The sequence below is a fragment of the Schistocerca serialis genome, chromosome 2 (genome assembly GCF_023864345.2).
Source record: "Schistocerca serialis cubense isolate TAMUIC-IGC-003099 chromosome 2, iqSchSeri2.2, whole genome shotgun sequence".
NCBI lineage: Eukaryota > Metazoa > Arthropoda > Insecta > Orthoptera > Acrididae > Schistocerca > Schistocerca serialis.
In genome coordinates, this window is record NC_064639.1 from 817,562,733 (window position 1) to 817,587,681 (window position 24,949).

At 39.3% G+C, this 24,949-nt stretch overlaps 1 protein-coding gene across 6 annotated transcripts in view; it reads left to right on the top strand.

The window, feature by feature from the left end:
• LOC126458060 (tubulin monoglutamylase TTLL4-like) overlaps positions 1–24,949 on the top strand; it is a 255,365-nt gene that overhangs the window by 199,421 nt on the left and 30,995 nt on the right. For 5 of the 6 annotated variants that reach the window (XM_050094857.1, XM_050094861.1, XM_050094858.1 and 2 more), the window contains exon 16: positions 5,608–5,681. In XM_050094857.1, the coding sequence (XP_049950814.1) occupies positions 5,608–5,681 (74 nt within the window). Of the gene's footprint in view, positions 1–5,607; positions 5,682–8,257; positions 8,358–24,949 lie in introns of all 6 variants that reach the window. The other variant, XR_007585569.1, reaches the window with a different exon arrangement.

The following is a 24,949-nucleotide window of genomic DNA, read 5'->3' on the forward strand; positions in this document are numbered from 1 at the left end:
CCGCAAGACCACGAGCCGCGGACCATAGCCAGATGAATCTGCTTTTCAGGGTAACCATTTTTCTTAAACACAGCTGCCAAGCTTGCAGGTTCCTGTGTTAGACATCTGTGCTGGAAATAGCACCTGCTCTTCATACCAAAGTCCTAAGGACAACACTGCATTGATATGTTGGGTGACAACTCTACATCAGATATTGAACAGGTGGACAAGTAAACTGGATAAGTAAATCCTGAGGACCAGCCTCAGATGTTTCAACCATCTAATAAAATCCACCGAAAGGAGAGAGAGTATGTCAATAAACGGGCAAAGAATAGATGTTCAGTACTTCATCAGGTTGTAAATAGGCACACCCAAGTTGCTAGCTACAGGGCGTGTGGGTACTCCTGCATATTGTATCTTTGGCAGACTGTACAACCTTGGTGTAACAGCAGCACCAAGATGAAATTTCTTGTACAAATCTTCTGACAACAAGCTAGTTTCAAAAATTGAGTGTTGTTTTTAATCCTTTCAGTGTCGTCAGTACTTAATCTTCTGTAAGCTGGTTAATTTAGAAATGAATTCATTTTTACTACATAATGATTCCTTGTCAAAACAACTGTTATATTCCACTTGTTAGCTGGTAAACCTACAACATCACTATTCCTAAGGGAACAAGTAGCTGCTGTTTCTCCAGAAGAGCTGTTATCCTACATGACCAACCCTGATGTAATGTGCAGGACACTTCTTGCCTAATTTCTTCTGCTAGATCCTCAGGGATTCTGTGTAATAGTTGTTCTTCAGAGAATTAAATTCTTTAACCACGAGTCTACTTGGAGGGGGAGCAAAATTTAACACTGCCACTGTGGGTCCATCCAACTCGTTACTTGAAAGTGTGTTGACATGCATCTGCTTCTGACACTGTAGGAGCCAAGCAAACTCTGAGGGCTGTCTGGTAATCATATGCCTACATGATCAAACAAATAGTGGCCACATAGAACACTTGCTCACTCCCAAACATCTTCTGACAGTTGGGAGGATAGGTCCAAATGTAAGTAAAATAAATCTTTGGAAATAATATCCAACTGTCTGGAGGTAAAATCAATGTGTTCTATGTCATTGTTGTGGTCTTCAGTCCAGAGACTGGTTTGATGCAGCTCTCCATGCTACTCTATCCTTTGCAAGCTTCTTCATCTCCCAGTACCTACTGCAGTCTACACCCTTTGAATCTGCTTAGTGTATTCATCTCTTGATCTCCCTCTATGATTTTTACCCTCCACACTGTCCTCCTATACTAAATTTGTGATCCCTGTATGCCTCAGAACTTGTCCTACCAACCGATCCCATCTTCTAGTAAAGTTGTGCCACAAATTTCTCTTCTCCCCAATTCTATTCAATACCTCCTCATTAGTTACATGATCTACCCATCTAATCTTCCGCCTTCTTCTGTAGCACCACATTTCGAAAACTTCTATTCTCTTCTTGTCTAGACTATTTATCGTCCATGTTTCATTTCCATACATGGCTACCCTCCATACAAATACTTTCAGAAAAGACTTCCTGGCACTTAAATCTCTACTCGATGTTAACAGATTTGTCTTATTAACAAACGCTTTCCTTGCCATTGCCAGTCTACATTTTATATCCTTTCTACTTCGACCATCATCAGTTATTTTGCTCCCCAAATAGCAAAACTCATTTACTAATTTGTCTCGTTTCCTAATCTAATTCCCTCACCATCACCCGAGTTAATTCAACTACATTCCATTATCCTCATTTCGCTTTTGTTGATGTTCATCTTACATTCTCCTTTCAAGACACTGTCCATTCTGTTCAGCTGCTCTTCCAGGTCCTTTGCTGTCTCTGACAGTATCACAATGTCATCGGCGAACCTCAAGGTTTTTATTTCTTCTCCATGGATTTTAATGCCTACTCCGAACTTTTCTGTTGTTTCCTTTACTGCTTGCTCAATATACAGATTGAATAACATCAGGGAGAGGCTACAACCCTGTCTGACTCCCTTCCCAACCACTGCTTCCCTTTCATGTCCCTCGACTCTTATAACTGCCATCTCCTTTTTGTACAAATTGTAAATAGCCTTTCGCTCCCTGTACTCTACCACTACCACATTCAGAATTTGAAAGAGAGTATTCCAGTCAACATTGTCAAAAGCTTTCTGTAAGTCTACAAATGCTAGAAACGTAGGTTTGCCTATCCTTAATCTATTTTCTAAGATAAGTCGTAGGGTCGTTGTTGCCTCACGTGTTCCAACATTTCTATGGAATCCAAACTGATCTTCCCTGAGGTCGGCTTCTACCAGTTTTTCCATTCGGCTGTAAAGAATTCGCATTAGTATTTTGCAGCCGTGGATTATTGAACTGATAATTCGGTAATTTTCACATCTGTCAACACCTGCTTTGGGATTGGAATTCTAATATTCTTCTTGAAGTCTGAGAGTATTTTGCCTCTTTCATACATCTTGCTTGCCAGATGGTAGAGTTGTCAGGGCTGGCTCTCCCAAGGCTATCAGTGGTTCTAATGGAATATTGTCTACTCCTGGGGCCTTGTTTCAGCTTAGATCTTTGAGTATTCTGTCAAACTCTTCACGCAGTATTATATCTCCCATTTCATCTTCATCTACATCCTCTCCTATTTCCATGATATTGTCCTCAAATACATCGCCCTTGTATAGACCCTCTATATACTCCTTCCACCTTTCTGCTTTCCCTTCTTTGCTTAGAACTGGGTTTCCATCTGAGCTCTTGATATTCATACAAGTGGTTCTCTTTTCTCCAAAGGTCGCACTAATTTTCCTGTAGGCAGTATCTGTCTTACCCCTAGTGAGATATGTCACTGCATCCTTACATTTGTCCTCTAGCCATCCCTGCTTAGCCATTTTGTACTTCCTGTCAATCTCATTTTTTAGACGTTTGTATTCCTTTTTGCCTGCTTCATTTACTGCAGTTTTATATTTTCTCCTTTCATCAATTAAATTCAATATATCTTCTGTTACCCAAGGATTTCTACCAGCCCTCGTCTTTTTACCAGCCCTCGTCTTTTTAGCTACTTGATCCTCTGCTGCCTTCACTATTTCATCCCTCAAAGCTACCCATTCTTCTTCTTCTTCTTCTTCTTCTTCTTCTTCTTCTGTATTTCTTTCCCCCATTCCTGTCAACCGTTCCCTAATGGTCTCCCTGAAACACTCCACAGCCTCTGGTTCTGTCAGTTTATCCAGATCCCATCTCCTTAAATTACCACCTTTTTGCAGTTTCTTCAGTTTGAATCTACAGTTCCATAATCAACCTTAATCTTTAAACCCTCTTGCCAATAATAAAATGGACACATCTTGGAAAATTAGTTACTGGCATCCCAGCAAGAACTTCCTCTAGAATTTATCCAAAATAATTCAGCACGAAACGGAAAGCTGTTGAGTACACTCATCTTCTCACTGAGATTGCTTGAGGGAGATATCATTACTAATTTTGCCAGATTTGTCCATTTTATTGATTGCAGGAGGGCTATTAGGATTAAGAAGTGTGCCAGCAAGCACTGTAAGGGAACCCATTTGTATTACCCATAGACAAATGGATATTATTTCCAAAGATATATTTTACAGACATTTGGATTGTTCCTTGCAGTTACCAAGAGATGTTTGGGAGTAGGTTGATTGTTTCATGTGATCAAAGATGGACCGAGCACTTACAATTGAGGTTACCAGACAGCCCTCCTAAATTTGAATGGCTGCTTTCTTGTTCTACGGCATCAGAAAGGGATACATTCTTCCAAAGTTACAAGTTGGATGGTTCTACAGTGACAGTATTAAATTTTGCTTCCACTCCAAGGAGATTTCTGGTTACAAAATTGTGTGTTCTATAGAACAAGCATTACACAGCACCCCTCAGGATCGAGGAGGAGAAATTAGGCAAGAAGTGTCCCACACAGTGTGTACAGGATAACATCTCTTCTGAGGAGAACAGATATTTGTTCCCTGAAAAATGGTGAAGTAGTAACAGTTTTACCAGAACAAGGGATTATTATGTATTTAAAAGGGATTCATTACTAAATGAAGCAGCTTGCATTAAATGCAATACTCTTGTCACTTTTGAAAAGAAGCACTTTGTTGAAATATTTGTACAATAAACTGTGTCTTGGTACTTCCGTTCCACTATGGTTGTTTGATCTGCCAAAGACACACAACTAAGGAGTATCCTTATGCCCTATATTTAGTAATTTGATTGTGTCCACTTACAGCCTGATGAAGTATTTACCGCCCATTTGCTGCACACTGTATCTCCAACTTGTTGAATTTTATTTGATGGTTGAAATATTTGAGGCTGGGTCCTATGGATTTGTTTGTGAGTTTCAATGATAGTATCTCTACTTACATGACTCACTCTGGTAGAGTCCTTGAATACAACTCCATTGTCTGGCAATGTGGACATAATGCTCTCAACAGATTTTTGGGCCACTTCAGCTGTCTTCATCCCAGCATTAAATTTTCTGTGGAGGTTGAAAATTATGAGAAGCTTCCATTTATGGTTTACAAAAAACGCTGGTGTTCACTGAAAACCAATACATAACTGATCAATGTCTGCATGTAAGGACTTGCCACCCACACTACCAAAACAGTGGTGTACTTACAACTTTTGTATGAAGTCTGTATGTTATTTATGATGCCAGTTATCTGACATATAGACTTATGCTCTTGGCATCTGTGTTTAAGGAAGATGGTTACTATGCAAAGCAATTTGTCTCCCTACAGAGTGTGGATCATATCTGGAGTTGCACGAAAAGGAGTATAGATCATTGGTCTTTATTCTTTATCCTGGGAGCATATCCTTTAAGACTGAAAGAATTTCAAGAAATTTGACATGAAGAGTGGGTTCTGTGCACCTGTCAAGTTCAGGTAACTACTAGGCTCTGTCAAGGACAGTTTGGGAGTTACAAATCCTGGCATTTGTAAAATTGTCAGTGTGGGTAGGATTACATCAGCCTGTCAGCTCGCACAGTTTTGGACAGCGGTGTGGAACATCATTGCCACATGAGGCTACTACACCCTAAAAATCAACACTTGTGGAACATTGTGTAACCAAGGGCAGGGGATGACATATGACTGAAACCGTGATGGGTGCCAGTATGTCTGGTTTTTGGGACAGTGTTTATAAAGAGGCATTGAAATTAGGTTGGCAGACAACTTGATTAATTGAGGCAAGGGTTTTCCTCTTGTCAGGACAATGAAATTTATACTATCCCACATCAAAACACAACATTCTAAGGGCAACACCAAAAGCCCGGTATTGAGCACAGCATCTGTAGTGGGCAACGCATGTGTTAGCAGACTATGGTTGCCGGCCTTCGCAGTAGTTTTCTCTGGGACTCAGCAGCAGCAACATCTCTGCTGAAGGTGGCGGACAGGTGGAACATCAAAATATCTCATCGTGTTGATTTTAGGATCTGCAGCAAACCCAAGGGCACTACCAATGTAAAAATTCTATGAATAATTGGGAAGTAGGTGCAATAGGTTTTGTTCGCAAAAAATGATGGCTTTGTTAAGTAAAAACTGTTAACTTAATATATTTTTGAAGGGATTTGCTGCAAAGCTTACTTATTTCTGTGTTCCTTCTTTTAAAGGTATTGATGTTTTGGAATCACTTTGTCGTAAAAAAATACATCTGGCTGTACCAGTCCCTACACCAGGCGCAAAGGTGAGTTTTTCTGTAGTTTTCCATGTCTATCCTTAGAGTAGCTATTTTATTTCAGACACAAAGTATTTGTTTGTGTGCATCATTATAAGTCTGTTCAGGCATTCAATACATTTTCCCGTTATTGACATTGATGTGAACAAGTGCTTTCATAAATGTTATCTGTCACACTGGAAAAGCTCTGGCAATGTTCCACCTCTTCCGCACAAATAACTGTCCGTTTTGGCCAAATTTTTGAAAGCAGCATTGTGTAACATGCATTACAAATTTGGTAACTGACAAAGATAGATGTGGAAATAAAATGAGAGTACTTACGGCTGTTGTATTGTCATGTATTGTACGTGTTTCATCATCATTATTCTAACAGTCCAATTAAACCATCTCTCATTACTTTTGTAGGCATATTGGACAGAAGTTATTTTAAGAAGTTGTACATCTACGTATCATACTCCGGGATTTTATTGTGGTTGTATGCTGAAAGATTTGGGGAAATATATGAATATTTCCAAATTAAAAGACTGTAACTGACATCAGTTTACTAACCTAGCCTACACTTCTCACCATCTCCATCTCAAGTTCTCTGTGAAGAAAATCCTGTTTCTGATTGTTGTGGCATGTCGCATAGTATTTGATCTGCTGATTTGTATCTTTTCTGTCTGGAGAAACACAATAGCCCATCCATCTACTTATGGAATTCATAATGATTATGTGAATGGAATTTGTTTTGTGTTATTTAGACCAGCCGAATGCCTTCTGTTTATTTACAGAAATAAACTTATGAGTTCTCCAAAATCAGCTTTGAGGTAGGAAAGTGGTTAAGGCATTTGACTCATACAAGAGTAGGGTTGAAAAATCACCATCCAAACATCCATTTTAATGTTTTCCAGTATTTCCCAAAGTCAGTTAAGGCAAATGCCAGGATTGTTCATTTGAAAAGGAAAGAACTGGATTTCCTTTCTCATACTTATCGTGTGACAGCTTGCACTTAGCCCCCTAATAACCTTGTCATTGTGAGGATGTTAAGACCTAATTTAGTATTCTCCAAAGACTAATTTGATAGTCATGTGTCATTTAAGTGAACCATTCTTAAAACAGTTTGATACCTCACATAAGCCGTTCATCAATTTATTTTCTTATAAAAGCTGTATTTCGTTGTAGGGTATTTTGGGATGTTTTTAGATTAATTTATTAAAATTTTTCACAGAAGCAAATTTCCATTTTATGTTTTTTATGCAATAATAAAAGTAAATGGTGTGTCTAAAATTTAATTACACTTGGAAATTGAAGAAAAGTTGCACATTTATGCCCTTTGACTGGAATATAATAATATTCGCTTGATCTTCACAAGAGAATGACTCATTATTTCATTGTTTTCCTCGGCAGCTAAAAACTGAATAATAAGTTGTGTCTTTTCTTTGAGTTTTTGTGAGAGAGTTGTTGGTAGAATAGACTGGAAAAAAGTTGAACGGTTATATACACAACTTCACTATAGTCAGTTGTACTGTAATAGTGGAGCACATTTCTTAACTAAATATAGGAATAGGCAATAATTATAAAAACTTAAATGTTAAGGGGTAATTAGCTCTAAGTTTCTAGTAATGTGCTGTCTTGTAAAGCTGTGGTTAGGAGTTGCATCGCTCACAAGAATTCTGAATGTTATGTACTACTTCATTTAGTAAATCTCGATCAATCTTCTTTAGAGAGAGGAACTCTGGTAGATATTGGAAATGCATATTGAATCAGTTTAATGCAATAATTAGAAAATCATTCTTGTTCATTCTTATCTAATTTTCCTTTGGAAAATTTGGGTGTTACAGAGCTTGTAAGCCTACATAACAACAGTATTATAAATACTGTGGTCAGCTGTACCAGCTCTATATGCTAGTTTTAGATAATGGAATTCATCTATTTTTCGAAAAATGCAGAGTGAAATGTATGTGTCTTATGTTAAATTTCTGAAAATAAGGTTATTTTAGATAAAATTGTGCAGTTGGGTACCATTTTAAAAACCATTTTTGTCATTTTCTTTACTAAGGACAAAGTTTTTGGTCTGTTGAGGAAAATTTACAGCCAATATAAGAAAGCCGAAAAGAGTAAGTTAAAACTTGATTATTTAGGGTATATTGGATTTAAGTTTGTAATGTTCTGTTTTACTTTAGCATAGGCCATTTGTATTAATAGATTTGGTTATTTATAACTGTAAGAAACACATATTTTAAGAAGTGACACTTTATAGCATAGTATTTTATGTAGGTTAGACACTTCAGCTACAAATTAATAGTTTAATCTTGAGTTAGCAGTTGGTAAATTATTTCAGTTTACTGAGTTATTGTGTGAGAAATACTGGAATCAAAGGTAGTTACTTGATGTTTGCACTTCATTTTAAGCTAGTTCTGTTCCCTGTTTGCTTATTTATTTATGTTGCTGCCATCAGAACAGAGACAAATTGCACTATGCAGTCCCTTTCCAGCATATAAAACTGTAGCTGGTTTAGAATCAAAGTAAAAATTAGTCCATTCCTACCAGTTACTGCATTAATAATGCTGTGGTTGTTTTCTCAGACCTGTTATGGATTTCAGATGAACTCTTCTTACTTTGATCAAGATCCATCAGAGCTTTAACTGATAAATATCTTAGCTGCCTTGACATTTCCCTATTCTTCCTTATATTGTGTTACAGGTAGGATAGTTATTGTTTTTGTTTTTTTCCAGTGTTTGTTGGTGTTTCTGCCTGGCATGAATAACCTAATCTTTTTTCACACTTTTAAAAGCTTTTGTTATAAACACAATAAAGTAATAAATGATTCTTCTAATTACATCTATGAAATTGGTGATGACTCATTACCGTACCGTCACATTTTGTAGTCCATTCACAACTGAACATTAATACCTGATTTGTTACTGTGATTTTTTTTAATGCAGATTTATTTGTTGCTGTGTTGTTTTCCTTTGTGGGTTTTTTTCCCCCCAGATTGCTTTTCCCTCCCTTGACACTCAGTCCAGTGTGATTGAAGCACACGCGCACCCACACACACACACACACACACACACACACACACTCCTAAAAGTCATCAGGTGCACTTTCTCTGGTGTTTCAGCAGCTATTTCCAATTTCATTTTTGCATTGTGTATTTGAAGTCAGCCCAAATAATTATTGTTTGTCCCGTCTTTCATGGGATGCCCAGTGTCAGCAGAAAGTGTCCATTTGTTTTTCATCACAAACAAAACAATTTTTACATCGGAATTTAGTATCCTCATTTGATAGAGCAGTATCAGATTAGTTTATGGTTTATTGATAAATATTAACAGGAACAGTAAAAAATGAAGAACAGACAACAATCCAGCCACGATTAAAGTGCTGCATGCTCGGCGGTAGCTGTTGGCACAGGCTAGAACAGTGCTGTTGCTGCTGGTGTACTGGTTAGTCTTAGATTTTTGCTGTTCCTGTTAATACATATCGATAAAACAAATAGACTAATCAGAGACCACTCTATAAAAATGGGCACATAAAATTCTGCTTTAAAAATCACTTTGTTTGTAACGGGGAAACAAAATGATGCTTTCCATCAACAGTGGGCGTCAAATGAAAGACATAGTGAACTCATTTGTTTGGGCTGACTTAAGCTACACAAGGAAAAAACAGAAATAGCGCGCGCGGACACACACACACACACACACACACACACACACACACACACACACAGTGATCCAAAAATACTTTCACAAACTTTGGGGCCAGGTTCCTTCCTTACACCAAAGCAAGGAAAAAGTTCATAATAAATATGACAGAAAATCCTTCATTTTTGACTTGTTAATGAAACTTGATGCCCAGCAGCTTTCCAGATACAACCCAACTAGTTAATTTATCTATGCACCCATTGGACTCTGTGACCTAGATGGCATAGTGTTGCCACAGAGATTTGTTTACATTTGTCTTTCATCTGTCTTCAACGTGTCCATTGTGAACATATACTACAGGTTGTGAGTTAATGGAAAGTGCTCCATTCAAAAATGGCAGGATATTCATTTCATGAGCAGACTGATTTGATTTTCATGTGCAGCCATCTGAATGCTAATCAACACGGAGATGGAATGACAAATTTCCACAACCAACAACAAGACCTACTAGAAGATGTACCCCTACACATAAGAAGAAACGTGGGCTATGCACGATAAGAGCTCCAGCACCTTTCAGTTTGTGTTAGAGATGCCCCCTAGTATCTACCATGACAAGTGGATAGGTAGAGGAGGACCAGTTCTGTGGCCTGCATGTTCCTCAGTCCTTTGGATTATTATCTCTGGGTGCACCTTAAACAGTTGATCTAAGCAGCAACTCTTCATCGACGCGTTGCGAAAGTCTGCAAAACCATTCAAAACTGTGACGGAGTACATGAAAGGGAGTGACAGTCCATGATTCAACAAGTGTTTGCATGTATAGAAGCAAGCAGAGGACATTTGAGGCATATATTATGAGTCTGTGTTGATGAGCTCCAATCGCCTAAATTGCAAACTTCCAGTAATAACTCAAAAACAAAAGATTTTCAAACATATGTTTACATGAACTACATTTCTTGTTTTGATGTAATAAAACTGTCGCCAGAGCATTTCGGTGTGTGTGTGTGTGTGTGTGTGTGTGTGTGTGTGTGTGTGCGCGCGCGCCCCTGTGTACAAACCCCCCAAAACAATAAATGGTTGTCACTATCTCTGCTTTAGGGAATTGATTACATTGTGTGTTAATTAGGCTTCAAACTTCATTAGTTATTTAATAACATACTTGTCAGTTTTCATCACCCATATGGTCCTTGTTAAAGGTGATTGTGCCAGTAAATAAACCTGCAGTAAAATTAAAGACACAACTTTCCATGTAGTAAATTTGTTTCAGGAAATGACTCGCGCTAAGAAACTGATCAGAGTTAAATGAAACTTACAAGAGTACATGGCAGGGTAGTTTGACGTATGTGCATGCTTTCACTATTCAGTGCTTTTGTTATATACGCACAAAGTGTATAAACAGGAAGCTGTTAAACAAGTATTATGCTTTCACGGACAAGCTGTAAATTTTCTTAAAACGATCACGTTATGTCAACTGCAAATATGCCATGCAAAGTATGTACAGACTTGAGCAACTAATTGTCGCCCTTGCTGTGGTACAAATTTCTCCACTATATTGTCACTTCAGTGCAGGAACATTTCTGGAAGTAATGAATTGGAAACCTTAATGAAATGTTATGTCATGGGAGAATATATTTGGCAACAGGTGGTCTGTCATTAATGGTGTGTTTGTGAAAGTGTTATCACAATAGCTAATCATTGAAGCTTTTTTGTCAGTCGAAACAGCAAGTGATGGTTTCAACTCTTTATAGTTAGTACATATGGCTGGCACACTTAGGTGCAAATTTGAAAGTTTGCCTTATTTTCAGAGATACATAAATGTAATTTGATGTAGTTATATGTACATTACTTGATGATACTGATTTGAATACTTTGTCTGGCACTTGTCTAGAGCTTCACCCTACTGTCATAGTAATAGTCTGGGTAAAATCGAGAACATTGCTTGCTGCGAGCAACGAATACTCCAATAAAGACCTTCTTTGAAGCTGTAGCAGCTGAATATACTCTCTTCTTTTAGTGTGTTTCTGGTGCTATGTTCCAGCAGGATAATGGGATCCTGAATAATGAAACCTGTCACAGAACTTGGCTGTCAGTACCGCTTCACTAACTTAATTCTTCTCACTATTACAATGTACATTAAAGCTGACAAAGCAAGCAGTAAAAGGGTAATTTGACTGTAACTGAAACAAAATGGCAGACTTTATCATTAGGAGATTGTCTTACTTGATGATGCAACGGCCCAAAAGTACTGTAACTGCCAAAAGTACTGTCTTGGAGTGCTGTTCTTGCATGAATAACTTCAAATAGTGATATTGAAATCACCCAAGTGATGATGGGTAATTCTGGTATGAGAGACAGCAATCATTCACCTTGTACAAGTGATGTGATGTGATGTGATGTGGAGCAGCAGATAAGTAAATAAACAAGAAGGTGAATTTTCTAAATCAACATCTGGATGCAAGATTAAGGAAGAGTTGGTAACAAAACTGGAGCAGGATAAGAATGTGACAATAAGAGACAGTTCACTCATATGCAGGCAGGGGTAGTACGATATTGCATACTAATGAATTTAGGGGAGAGGGGCTTGTAATTTGCAAGTCAGAGGAAAAGTAGCCATGAAATTGTCACTTTGACCTTTGAAGGAGACAAGTGATCTTCATACCTCAATAAATTGTAAAACTCTAAATATTGGCCACGGTGTATATTAGTATCACAGATGACTGGTTTTAACTTTCACCCATCACCAGATCTAAGAGAGGAGATAATTTTTTTTAAAAAAATGTGAAACAGGAACATGAATGTATTATATACAAACCAAAAACAAGAGTAAATGTATTAGCTTATAAGGCAATGACACAGCAGACACCTAGGTGTTAACCAAATTTACTAACACTTTCCATTCAAATCACAGTGACTTCAACAATCTCCCAGAAGTCGCACATTTTTCAACTTCTTTGTATGACTCCTTCTTATAAGATGAAAGAGAAAAGCAAAACTTTTGTTATTGAAATGTATACTGTCGTCCTTTACCTTCACATTTATTCAAGGTGTTTTGAAATTCTCCTCATATTTATAGAATAATTACTTTCTGAAAATTACATGATTCTGAGAGAGCAAAAAAAAAGTTAGTAAATGCAGTGCATAAAAATGTGTTACAAAATAAATGTACCAAAGTAATTTACTGAATTTTTATGTAACTTTTCACCAAGCAAAATTCCTCTTTGTATGATATTGTTTGAAACAGTTAAGTAGATGCAATCCTACTTTACATTTTTACACACCACCATGTGGTCTCTCTTATTACTCATTTGGCAGTACTGTGTGCACCTTTCTCATAACAAATATTGCAGTGTCTTCAAGCGTAATTCTTGCTTTTTGTTGATGGAACATGAGCAAGGAAGTGTCTTGCAGTTAGCCTTTTTGTTGTAGACCTCTGCTTTTCGTTTTCAATAAATTTCCGCCTACTTCCTTGAGAATTTGTTTTCCCAGGTTCGCCGTAGATGTAAAGAGTTTGGTTCATTTGTGAGACACAGGCCTAAGTTTCTTGTAGAGAATATAGAAATTGTCCACATTCATCATAAACACACACAAATACTTTCTTCCACTATTTCATTGTTCATCATTGAATATGGTTGGTCACAAACTGATCTCCATAATCAGCACCAGTTTCATTTTTGCCCTAATCAAATAGATCAGGCTTCAGTGCTTCTAGCATTCCACTTTTGGATTTTGTGTTGGTGACTATACTTGTCATACTGTATTATGTAGACAGGACACCCACATCTCAAAAAGAAAGTACATGCTGAGAACAATTAAGCGTCAGAAAGCACAGGCAAATACATTTAACTATGTTGTTAGTAAGTTGTATGAAATGCAGTGGAATGTAGATGAACATCAATTAACAAAAGTAACGTGAATTATAAAAAGTTGCTGGGAGATTAAGTAGGTGTGCCAGGCCAGGACTCGGAACCCAGAGCCCATGCCTTCTGTTGGAAAATGATGTACTGGCTATATTCAGCACTAAGTATAACCTGCTCTCTGCAAATGCCTATCTCCTTTACACACTTCCCGTACAAATCTCATACCTGGTGGGACTAACACTGCTGGAATGGAATACTGCAGCATGACAATTTATTCTAGAAGCCATCTCCAAGGCTATGGCTAAGCCATTTCCCTGTCGTTTCCTTTCTTTCTGGAGTGCTAGTACCACAGCATATGCAGGAGAACTATGAAGTTTGGAAAATAGTAATATGTGTGAAGTTTAGCAGTGTATAAATTGAAGAGTGGTAGCTATGACCAAGAGTACATCGGCCATGTGCCTAGAAAGTTTACTGTGTGATACAAAGAACATTTGTACATACTAATAAGATGGCCTGTGGTAAACATAAGAAAACAGAAAAGAAGTCAAGAGCAACAATGGTCACCTACTGGAAAAGTTTTCCTACCGTTCATTAATAAAGTCACGGACCGTATCGAGGAAGTTCTGGCCAGGTATGGGATCGAAACAATCTTCAGACCCACCAAGAAGATTAATGAACATTTAAGAACTGCAAAAGACGCCCGACACCCCCTAGCAACACCTGGGGTATACAAAATTCCATGCACTTGTGGACAAGTACATATTGGAGCAACGAAAAGAAGTGTAAACACCCGCTTAGACAAATATAAAAGAAACTGTCGCTTGGGACACATCGAAAAATCGGCCGTAGCTGAGCATGTTTTCGAGATGGGAACTACAAAATTAAATTTAATGAGACAAGTGTTTTAGCACGAGCATCCCATTGTGCGCATGTATAGAGAAGCAATAGAGATTCACAAACACCATAATAATTTTAATAGAAAAGAGGAAGTTTTAAAGTTGAACAAAATATGGATGTCGACATTGCGCCACCAGAATGACAATCGATTACTCTTAATCGAGAATGTCGCCACCTTCCAAAGATAGGCATACTGTCGGCATCACATGTCGAATGGTGGTACCCTCTATGCGCTCTGTAAATACAAGGGTACCTGCAGCCTCAGTGCCAATAGCCGGATAACCTCAGATGCTGTCTCCCGCAGATGGAGACGAAACATTGGGTGGAAATTTTATACATCATCCACGGCCTCTCAGCCCGGAAGTTTCGACTGAAGACAACACCGGCCGTGAAAGCCTACATTGTATGAGCAATATTCTTTGTCCACGAGTTCTGTTCTCACATAATGTTGGTGTTCGTAATATACAGGGCTATTACAAATGATTGAAGCGATTTCATAAATTCACTGTAGCTCCATTCATTGACATGTGGTCACGACACACTACAGATACGTAGAAAAACTCATAAAGTTTTGTTCGGGTGAAGCTGCACTTCAGGTTTCTGCCGCCAGAGCACTCGAGAGCGCAGTGAGACAAAATGGCGACAGGAGCCGAGAAAGCGTATGTCGTGCTTGAAATGCACTCACATCAGTCAGTCATAACAGTGCAACGACACTTCAGGACGAAGTTCAACAAAGATCCACCAACTGCTAACTCCATTCGGCGATGGTATGCGCAGTTTAAAGCTTCTGGATGCCTCTGTAAGGGGAAATCAACGGGTCGGCCTGCAGTGAGCGAAGAAACGGTTGAACGCGTGCGGGCAAGTTTCACGCGTAGCCCGCGGAAGTCGACGAATAAAGCAAGCAGGGATTTAAACGTACCACATCCGATGGTTTGGAAAATCTTACAGAAAAGGCTAAAGCAGAAGCCTTACCGTTTACAATTGCTACAAGCCCTGACACCCGATGACAAAGTCAAACGCTTTGAATTTTCGGCGCGGTTGCAACAGCTCATGGAAGAGGATGCGTTCAGTGTGAAACTTGTTTTCAGTGATGAAGCAACATTTGTTCTTAATGGTGAAGTGAACAGACACAATGTGCGAATCTGGGCGGTAGAGAATCATCATGCATTCGTGCAGCAAATTCGCAATTCACCAAAAGTTAACGTGTTTTGTGCAATCTCACGGTTTAAAGTTTACGGCCCCTTTTTCTTCTGCGAAAAAAACATTACAGGACACTTGTATCTGGACATGCTGAAAATTGGCTCATGCCACAACTGGAGACCAACAGCGCCGACTTCATCTTTCAACAGGATGGTGCTCCACCGCACTTCCATCATGATGTTCGGCATTTCTTAAACAGGAGATTGGAAAACCGATGGATCAGTCGTGGTGGAGATCATGATCAGCAATTCATGTCATGGCCTCCAAGCTCTCCCGACTTAACCCCATGCGATTTCTTTCTGTGGGGTTATGTGAAAGATTCAGTGTTTAAACCTCCTCTACCAAGAAACGTGCCAGAACTGCGAGCTCGCATCAATGATGCTTTCGAACTCATTGATGGAGACATGCTGCGCCGAGTGTGGGAGGAACTTGATTATCGGCTTGATGTCTGCCGAGTCACTAAAAGGGCACATATCGAACATTTGTGAATGCCTAAAAAAACTTTTTGAGTTTTTGTATGTGTGTGCAAAGCATTGTGAAAATATCTCAAATAATAAAGTTATTGTAGAGCTGTGAAATCGCTTCAATCATTTGTAATAACCCTGTATGTGCTTTCAGTACTAAGTGTTATACTTCATTGATGACCTTATTTCTGGATTTGGACTCGAGTCTGTTTATGATGTAACATTGTTTGGTGAAGATGCTAGGTACTGCAAAACATCTACATAATCATGTATTGGACTTCTTTAACTCTTGTGCAGAAAGGTGTGCAGTATATTGCTGCATCCATTTTCAATAATCTTAGCAGTGATCCACGCACTTTCAAATCAAAACTGAAGAGTGTCATCATGGGTTACTCCTTGTATTCTGTTGAGCAGTTCCTTGAAATATTAAGCTGATTCTTGTTGTATTGTTGATTGCATTTACTTAAACTTAAAGCTTGACTTTTCTTGGGTTCATAAACATTTTATTTTTATCTGTTATTACTTTTATGTTGTAATTTCATGTACTGACACGTTCCATGACCTTGGAGATTTGCTCCTCAATTTGGTCCTGCGGAACTTGACGTGTAAATAATTAAATAACTCCAATTAGGCAATGTAAAAGCCATCACCTACATTGATGAGAACCGGAATACAAGCAATACGTTGGTCCATGGTCTGCATATTTAGAAGACCAATGGATTCCAAAACAGCACAAATCAGGCATCCATTGGTGCTTTCCAGAAATGCCGATCAGGACACGACTAAATTGATGAAAGGATTCGACCAAGTCACAAAATAAGATAGGTGGGATGACATGACATGATGTGTGTGGCAAATTTGTACTTTTACTTGGATGGTATGGCCCAGCAGTGGCTAGAGAACAATGAAGTGAAAGTCAATAGCTGGGACAAATTGCAAGCCAAATTGAAGAAAGTATTTGGTGATAATCAGCAGCAAGTCCATTTAGTGAAAGAGCAGTTGAAGAACAGGGCCGAATGCCACAGTGATTTGACTGTCATACATATAGAATGTTTTGAGTCTATGCCATGTCATGAATATTAACATGACAGGAGCCAACAAAATATGAGACTTGGTGAAAGGAGTTGCAGAAGACACGTACATTGTACCAAGCTCTAAATCTACATCTACATGGTTACTCTGCAATTGACACTTAGGTGCCTGACAGAGGGTTCATCGAACCATTTTCATACCACTTCTCTACCATTCCACTCTCGAATGGGACGTGGGAAGAAGGAACACCTAAATATTTCTGTTCAAGCTCTGATTTCTCTTATTTTATTAATGATCATTTCTCCCTACATAGCTGGGTGTCAACAAAATATTTTTGCATCCGGGAGAGAAAGTTGGTGATTGAAATTTCGTAAATAGATCTCGCCGCAAAGAAAACCACCTTCGTTTCAGTGACTGCCACCCCAACTCGCATATCATATCAGTGGCACTCTCACCCCTATTGCGCGATAACGCAAAGCGAGCTGCCCTTCTTGCACTTTTTCGATGTCCTGCGTCAATCCTACCTGGTAAGGATCCCACAACGTGCAGCAATATTCCAGCAAAGGATGGACAAATATAATGTAGGCTGTCTCTTTAGTGGGTTTGGCGCATCTTTTAAGTGTTCTGCCAACAAAGCGCAATCTTTGTTTCGCCTTCCCCACAATATTATCTATGTGGTCTTTCGAATTTAAGGTGCTAATAATTGTAATTCCTAGGTATTTAGTCCAATTGACAGTTCTTAGATTTGTGCGATTTATCGTATGCCCAAAATTTATTGGATTTCTTTTAGTACCCATGTGAATGACCTTGCACATTTCTTTGTTTAGTGCCAATTGCCACTTTTCGCCCCATATAGAAATTCTCTCTAGATCATTTTGTAATTGGAATTGATCGTCTGATTATTTTACTAGACGGTAAATTACAGTATCATCTGCAAACAATCTAAGGGGGCTGCTCAGATTATCACCTAAATTATTTATGTAAATCAGGAACAGCAGAGGGCCTACGACACTACCGTGCAGAACACCAGATATCACTTCTGTTCTACTCTAGGACTTTCCGTCTATTACTACGAACTGTGACCTCTCTGAGAGGAAATCACGAATCTAGTCACACAACTGAGTTGATACTCCATATGCACGCAATTTGATTAATAGTCGCTTGTGAGAAACGGTATCAAAAACCTTCTGGAAATCAAGGAATATGGAATCAAGCTGAGATCGCTTGTCGACAGCACTCATTACTTCATGAGAATAAAGAGCTAGCTGTGTTTCACAAGAACGATATTTTCTGAATCTCTGTTGATTATGTATCAATAAGTCATTTTCTTCGAGGTGATTCATAATGTTAGAGTGCAGTGTATACTCCACAATCTTACTGCAAATTGAAGTCAGTGATATAGGTCTGTAATTCAGTGGGTTACTTGTATTACCTTTCTTGAATATTGGTGTGACCTGTGCTACTTTCCAGTCTTTAGGAACGAACCTTACGTCGAGTGAGCGGTTGTTTGTGATTGCTAAGAAAGGCGCTATTGTGTTGGCATACTCTGAAAGGAACCTGATCGGTGTACCATCTGGGCCGGAAGATTTGCCTTTCTTAAGTGATTTGAGTTGTTTCGCAACACCTAAGATATCTACTTTTATGTCACTCATGCTAACAGCTGTTCTTGTTTCGGATTCTGGAATATTTACTTCATCTTCTTTCGTGAAGGAATTACGGAAAACTATTTAGTAACTCCGCTTTAGTGGCACCATCATCGATAACATTTCCAACGCTGTCACGCAGTGTCGGTATTGACTGTTTTTTTCCACTGGCATACTTTCCATACGCATTGATTTCAGCACTAAATTTTGAGCTTCCGTGAAACTTAGCCAGTCTTGGGGATTTTGTGTTCTTCTGAATTTGGCATGCTTTTTTCGTTGCTTCTGCAACAGTGTTCTGACGTGTTTTGTGTACCATGGTGGATCAGGCCCATCTTTTTTTACTTGTGCAGTATCAATATATCTATTGCTTTCGATACTGTATCTTTCAATTTGAGCCATGTCCGGTCTACACTTGCATAATTAGCTTGGAAGGAATGGAGTCTGTCTCCGTAGGAAAGCATTAAGCAGAATTTTTATCTGCTGTTTTAAATAGATATATTTTGTGTTTACTTTTAGTGGTTTTGGTTGATATGGTTTTGAGCCTCGCTGCAGTGACCTTGTGTTCACTAATCCCCGTATCTGTCATGACGCTCTCTATTAGATCGGGATTATTTGTGGCTGAGAGGTCAAGTGTGTTTTCGCAACCATTTACAATTTGTGTGGACTCATGAACTAATTGTTCAAAGTAATTCTCAGAGAAAGCATTTAGTACAATTTTGGAAGATGTTTTCTGTCTACCGCTGGCTTTGAACATGTATTTTCACCAACAAATCGAGGATAGATTAAGTCTTCACCAATTATAACTATATGAGTGGGGTACTTACTTGTAATGAGATTCAAGTTTTTCTTTGAATTGTTCAGCTATTATATCATCTGAGTCGGGGGGCGGTAAAAGGATCCAATTATTATTTTGGTGCGGCTATTGAATGTAACCTCAACCCATAGTAATTTGCAGGAACTATCTATTTCAACTTCATTACAAGATAAACTACTACCAACAGACGCAAATACACCACCACCACCTATTTTATTTAATCTATCCTTTCTGAACACGGTTTGTGCCTCTGTAAAAATTTCACCACAATTTATCTCCGGCTGTAGCCAGCTTTCTGTTCTTTAACGCTTTCAGATTCAGTGCTTTCTATCAACGCTTGAAGCTCTGGTGCTTTTCCAACACAGCTACGACAATTTACAGCTTCTGGTAAGGGATGTGACAACAACAGAGGAATTCATCAAATGGTGCCAGCGCATTGAGGAAATGCAGCATAAAGGAGCTAACAAAAGATGTATGACCCTCTCCAGAATGTGGCCCCTGTGGTAGTTGGGGGAAGACTGCCATGTCTTCACCTCTCTCCTACACTATGTTGTAGGAGAAGAAAGAAAAGCATTTTATGACAGGCAGAACTGTCTGATCAACTAAGCAAGATGTAGCGACCGTGAATGTTAACCTTGTATGTCGGGAGGTAATATAGAATGTTGTATTAATCTTAAGCACCAATCTCTGGCAATAGTTATGCATCCAGGAAGAATGGATTCGTCCAATTCAGATTTAACGCCGCAGCCATCAAACAACCACCCAGCACCGGACCAGCATAGGACTACCAACTCCTCCACATTTGGGGACAGAAGACTACACATTGGTTTGTTTCCTCTGCAGAACTGCAGAGAAAGAAGGCAGTTCTTTTTGCACCAATCGTCTGCAACCGATTTTAGTTGACATGTGGGACAAAACCCATCATTTTACTCACCAACATGATTTAGCTGTTACCCGTTGCAATACACAGGTATCGGTCACTTGCATAGATACCAACCCGTTGCAATACACAGGTATCGGTCACTTGCTTAGATACCAAAATTCGGGAAAACTATGTAGGTGATTGTCTGTGGAGGTGAGGTCACCACAGATGAAAATCCTCCATGGATGATAGTCTTCAAGATGTCAGGAAATCTCATTGACATCGTCATTGATGGGCAACCTGTCCGGTCACTAGTTGATTAAACACAGCCTTTAGACTTTCTCATGTAGTCATAATGTTCTTGTATGGAACTGCTCACAGGCATCACAAGCAGTCATAGACTGTGGAAGATCAGAGCTCCAGATTGACGAAGCTATTTCAACAAGCACACATAACAAAAATATTTCTGGACAGTTGTTTGCTCTTGGTGACATTGTTGTCCATCATCATCATCAGCAGCAGCAGCAGGCAGCAGCAAGACGAGTCTGTCATCAGTCTGGAAACTCAGTTAAACTGTGAATCTTCTGTTGATAGCAGAAATATTCTCTGGCTGGTAAATGAAAGCTACATGCCAGCAACTCTCATAAGCATTTTAGGTAATCAAGGAGAACTGTGGATCACTCATTGACATAAGCAGCCACATCTCATCCCTCAAGGCATGTGCGTAGGGACAGCCGAACCAGTCCAGGAAGGCCAGCTTAATGCTATTGACAAATAATTCTGCGTAACTACCACAACAAAAAACCAAGGGGGGATGCTGATGTTGATCATCATCAGAGAGCATTAGCTGTTGTGCGCCACTTTTCGGAGGTTTTCAGATCCGGAGTGGAGAAAAGAGAGATCAAGCAGCACATGGTCGAACACCAAGGTGCTACAAGATGACTTCACTGAACCTTTAGTGTGTCCTCTGCCCTTTCCCATGTTCCATTTGAAGGGGGAGGATAGCACATGGTGCTTCTGCATCGAGTACTGACAATGATTGGAATCAATGGCTTGGGGAGTTTCCCAATGCCAACAAACAAGAATAGTCGGCACTAACTGACTTGCCTGCTATGCTGTCACCGAAGCTGTACCGACAACTGAAGCTCCGAAATTACAACGTTTCGTGTAGGTGACATGATTTTGAAGGATGGTGCATCCCTTGTGATGATCTCTGCTACTAGTCTCGACTGGAAAACTTTACCACTATCAGAGGTAATTTCAAATTGCGACATCACCCACAAGGTGATAACTGCCTACCATCCACAGCCAAATGGTCTCGCAGAACGCTTAAATAAGATGTTGGCACATATGCTTTCCATGTACATCACTGTCAAAAAGAGAGATCAGGATACAATACGGCCTATCGTGACACTCACATAAAACGATTACAAGGCTTCACACTGTTCTTCCCATTTCACTGTCATGAGATTGATACGACATTGGTTGCACTGTTCCCATTTGTCGGGCAATACTGAGAGTGACTATGTGAAACGTCTCATCATCAGGACCGAAGAAGCAAGATAGCTGCCTCGCATATACACCTTGGACCTCCAGGACATAGACCAAAAGCACTATAGTGCCAAGCACTGCCTGTGTGAAACAGCGAGGGAGACTTGGTGTGGATTTTTATGCATGTGTGGAAAGAGGTTCTGTTGGAAAAGTTACTGAAGTGCTGCTTTGGGCCATATCATGCCCTTCATCGCTTGTCAGATGTCGCATACGCGGTCGTGGATTATGACCCATTATCAAGGAGACAAAAGTGTAGTGTTGTCCGTGTTCTGTACCTGAAGCCCTGCTGCAGTGTTGAGGCAAAGATCAGTGATCGGGGGAGGGTGTTCTCGTTCAAGGAAACTGAAAACCTACCTCGATAAATGTGAAGGTTCAACAGGCTATATTCAATGCTCATCATAGTGAAGAGGATATGAGAACTTCTGAAGCAGCAGGTTGTTGTTTCTCCAGAAGAGCAAGCTGTGGTGCATGCAGTGTGGTGTAACTATTACCATTGCTAACTGGTACATTTTGGGTTTCCACCTGAAACCTGATCATCAGAGTTATTTGTTATTTAGTATGTATCACATCTTAAAGGTTCTCAGAATTTATTATATTTGTATTTTCTTGAGTATTTAAGCAGCAAACACTACCCAAGAGTTCATTTCTGGCTGCATGCTGGTATTTGTAATAAACAAGCATTCACTGCTAATAGTTGTACTTAACTGATGACCCACTCTTTGGATTTAGACTTGATGTGGTTACGACAGGATTACATCAATCTTCGCCTCTACTGTGGCCAGGTCGCAGCAGTACATGATGTATTCACTCCCTCAACATCAGCATCCAGTAGTCGCGCAAATAAACTTTACCATGGGATCAATAGACCACCTTTCCCTGTGGTTACTGTGGCATCTTCAGGAACTACTCACCACACCCAGCCGCAGCAACAGCATCCCTCACTAATTTGCATAGGTGAGGCTCCCCAGTAATCCACATATTAAAGACCCAGCATCAGCCAGCAGCTTAAGGGGCAATGGACTGTAGGTTCAAGGATTGCCCCCACTGTTCTTCTGTCCCTACACCCGAAGGGGAAAAACTTCGCAAGAATTTTGACCACCTAAAGTTATAAAGTTGGAGGAGAATAATAAATCTTGGAAGAAAGTCCCTCTGCATGTGCCAGATCCCCCCATGCCGTGTGACTCCAATGTTGCTCCACACTCACCAGTGAGAGACAGTGATCATAAGTTACATCCTGTCCTGACCCCTTCATACCTAATGAGGCCACCCTCAATACCAGTATTATTGTCACGTTCTGGAACTACAACTAACTTCCTCTTGTTCTACAATTTGTATTGCTCTCCAGGAAACACACTTAACTGATTTCGTCAATGACTGGATGAACTGACACCCTACCATACCATGTTGGAAACAATTACTTTGTAAGTGCAAATGATTCCAGTGATCACCATTTCTAATGTTAATTTACCTCCGGGCAGGACACTCACTCACCCTGAGCTGACCAACATAATCCAATAACCCCCACCCAATCTACCTCGTTTGGCAATTTCAGTGCACAGTTCTCCCTATGGCTAAGTACCACTGTGTCTGGTAGGGTCTTCTGTTTGACCAACTTCTTTCCAATATTGATCTGTCTCCTCTTAATGACAATATTGGTACTCGCTTCATTGCATCTTTTGGGCTCCTGATGGTACGATCACTTTCCCCAATCTCGTGGCTTCTCTACAATGGTTATTAATCAATGATCTTTGTGACAGTAACCTATGTACTGCAATCGTGTCACCTCTTTGTCACTGCCTGACTGACCAATTACCTCCTTAGGCTCTTTGAAGAGCTGACTGGCATTGGATACCTCTGACATGATGTGATGATGAAGTTGTGGGAGATGTGTGTATTGCAGTCACTTGTGCCACTGCTATGGCATCATAGAAACTTGAGAGATTGGCTATTTTCTATTTCAACAGACGGTAATTACTAAGGTGGTTCTAATCTATATCCCATAGTTGTTACTGTTTATATTAAGATGACCCAAAAAATTGAAAGCAGCTTATCATCTCTCCCTAACTTACAAAGGGATTCTACAGATATAAACATAGGAACACTCTTAACATTCTGAAGGAGAGTTGAAAACAATTAATACAAGTTGAAAATATGACCGTTAAGGCTCATGGTCAGTGTGTTATAATGGAACTAAATGGTACATTAGCTGTCTTGTATCAGCTCTGCAGCCAAAACCTACTGTTAATATTAATAAAATAAACTGTGACCATAACTGTGAACTCTGTTGAACTCTGTAATTTAAAGAGAGGTTAATTGTTAGCATTGTTATCAGTCATAAGTAGCATAGCATTAAGCATTATTTTATTATTGCCATGCTGTCACAGCTTTTACAAATGAGAGTAAGTGTAAACATAGGAAATGAAAAAGATTTAGAGAGAAAATTAGTAGTATTTTTACATTTTTCTGGTCTTTCATGGAAAGTGTTTTCCATCAGTGAAAATAGGACTCCACAGCCAGTGTCAATTTCGGTACAGTTATTTTGGACATAGGACTACTTATGGACCACTAAAACAGCTATACAACCTAAGTTTCAGCCATCTTTGCAGAGGCTATCTTCAGAGCAACTAAACTACTACATTCAGGGACTATCCATCACTGTATACAGGGAGATTCAGCTAAGCTGTAAACGTCAGATATTTCCAGTACCATTTAAGATACCATAATTGTGTTTTCTCCCAAGTGAATTGAGAATTACTAAATTATGTACAGTCTCTCTTCGTAGCTGTATTAACTAGAAATATACAGGTATCAGCTTCGTTCTTTTAAGTGGAACTGTACTAATATCTACTGATAGTGTCAATAGTTCTGAAAGATACAAATTCAACGGCATTTCACTCTTGAGTATTTGATTAGCAGATACAGAAAAACTGCAATATTTAGAATTTGTGTGTTTTTAACATGAAGTCAGTTGCTGTCTTATGTTGAAGTGTATGTTATTATACGGAACTGACTCGGCCGACTGATAGGGTGATCCAGCTTGATACAGATAAGAGAGACTGTTTACAAAAGTGGAATAGTAGAGAAAAGTTTGTTTTAAATCTAATACTCATCACTCGCACTTTGCTACATGTGGTTGTCCTGACACAGCAACTGGAAAGAAAAGGAAATGGCATCTAAGGGTGATTCACCAGCTAACTACTGTAACAGTTGTGCTCTTGTTCCTGTCAGACCTTTGAAAGAGAGGTGAACATAAAGTATTGAATGGATTACATATTTACATTGCAAAATTATATCTGCAGCAACATTAAGAAGGAAATCACAACATAGTATGCTTATA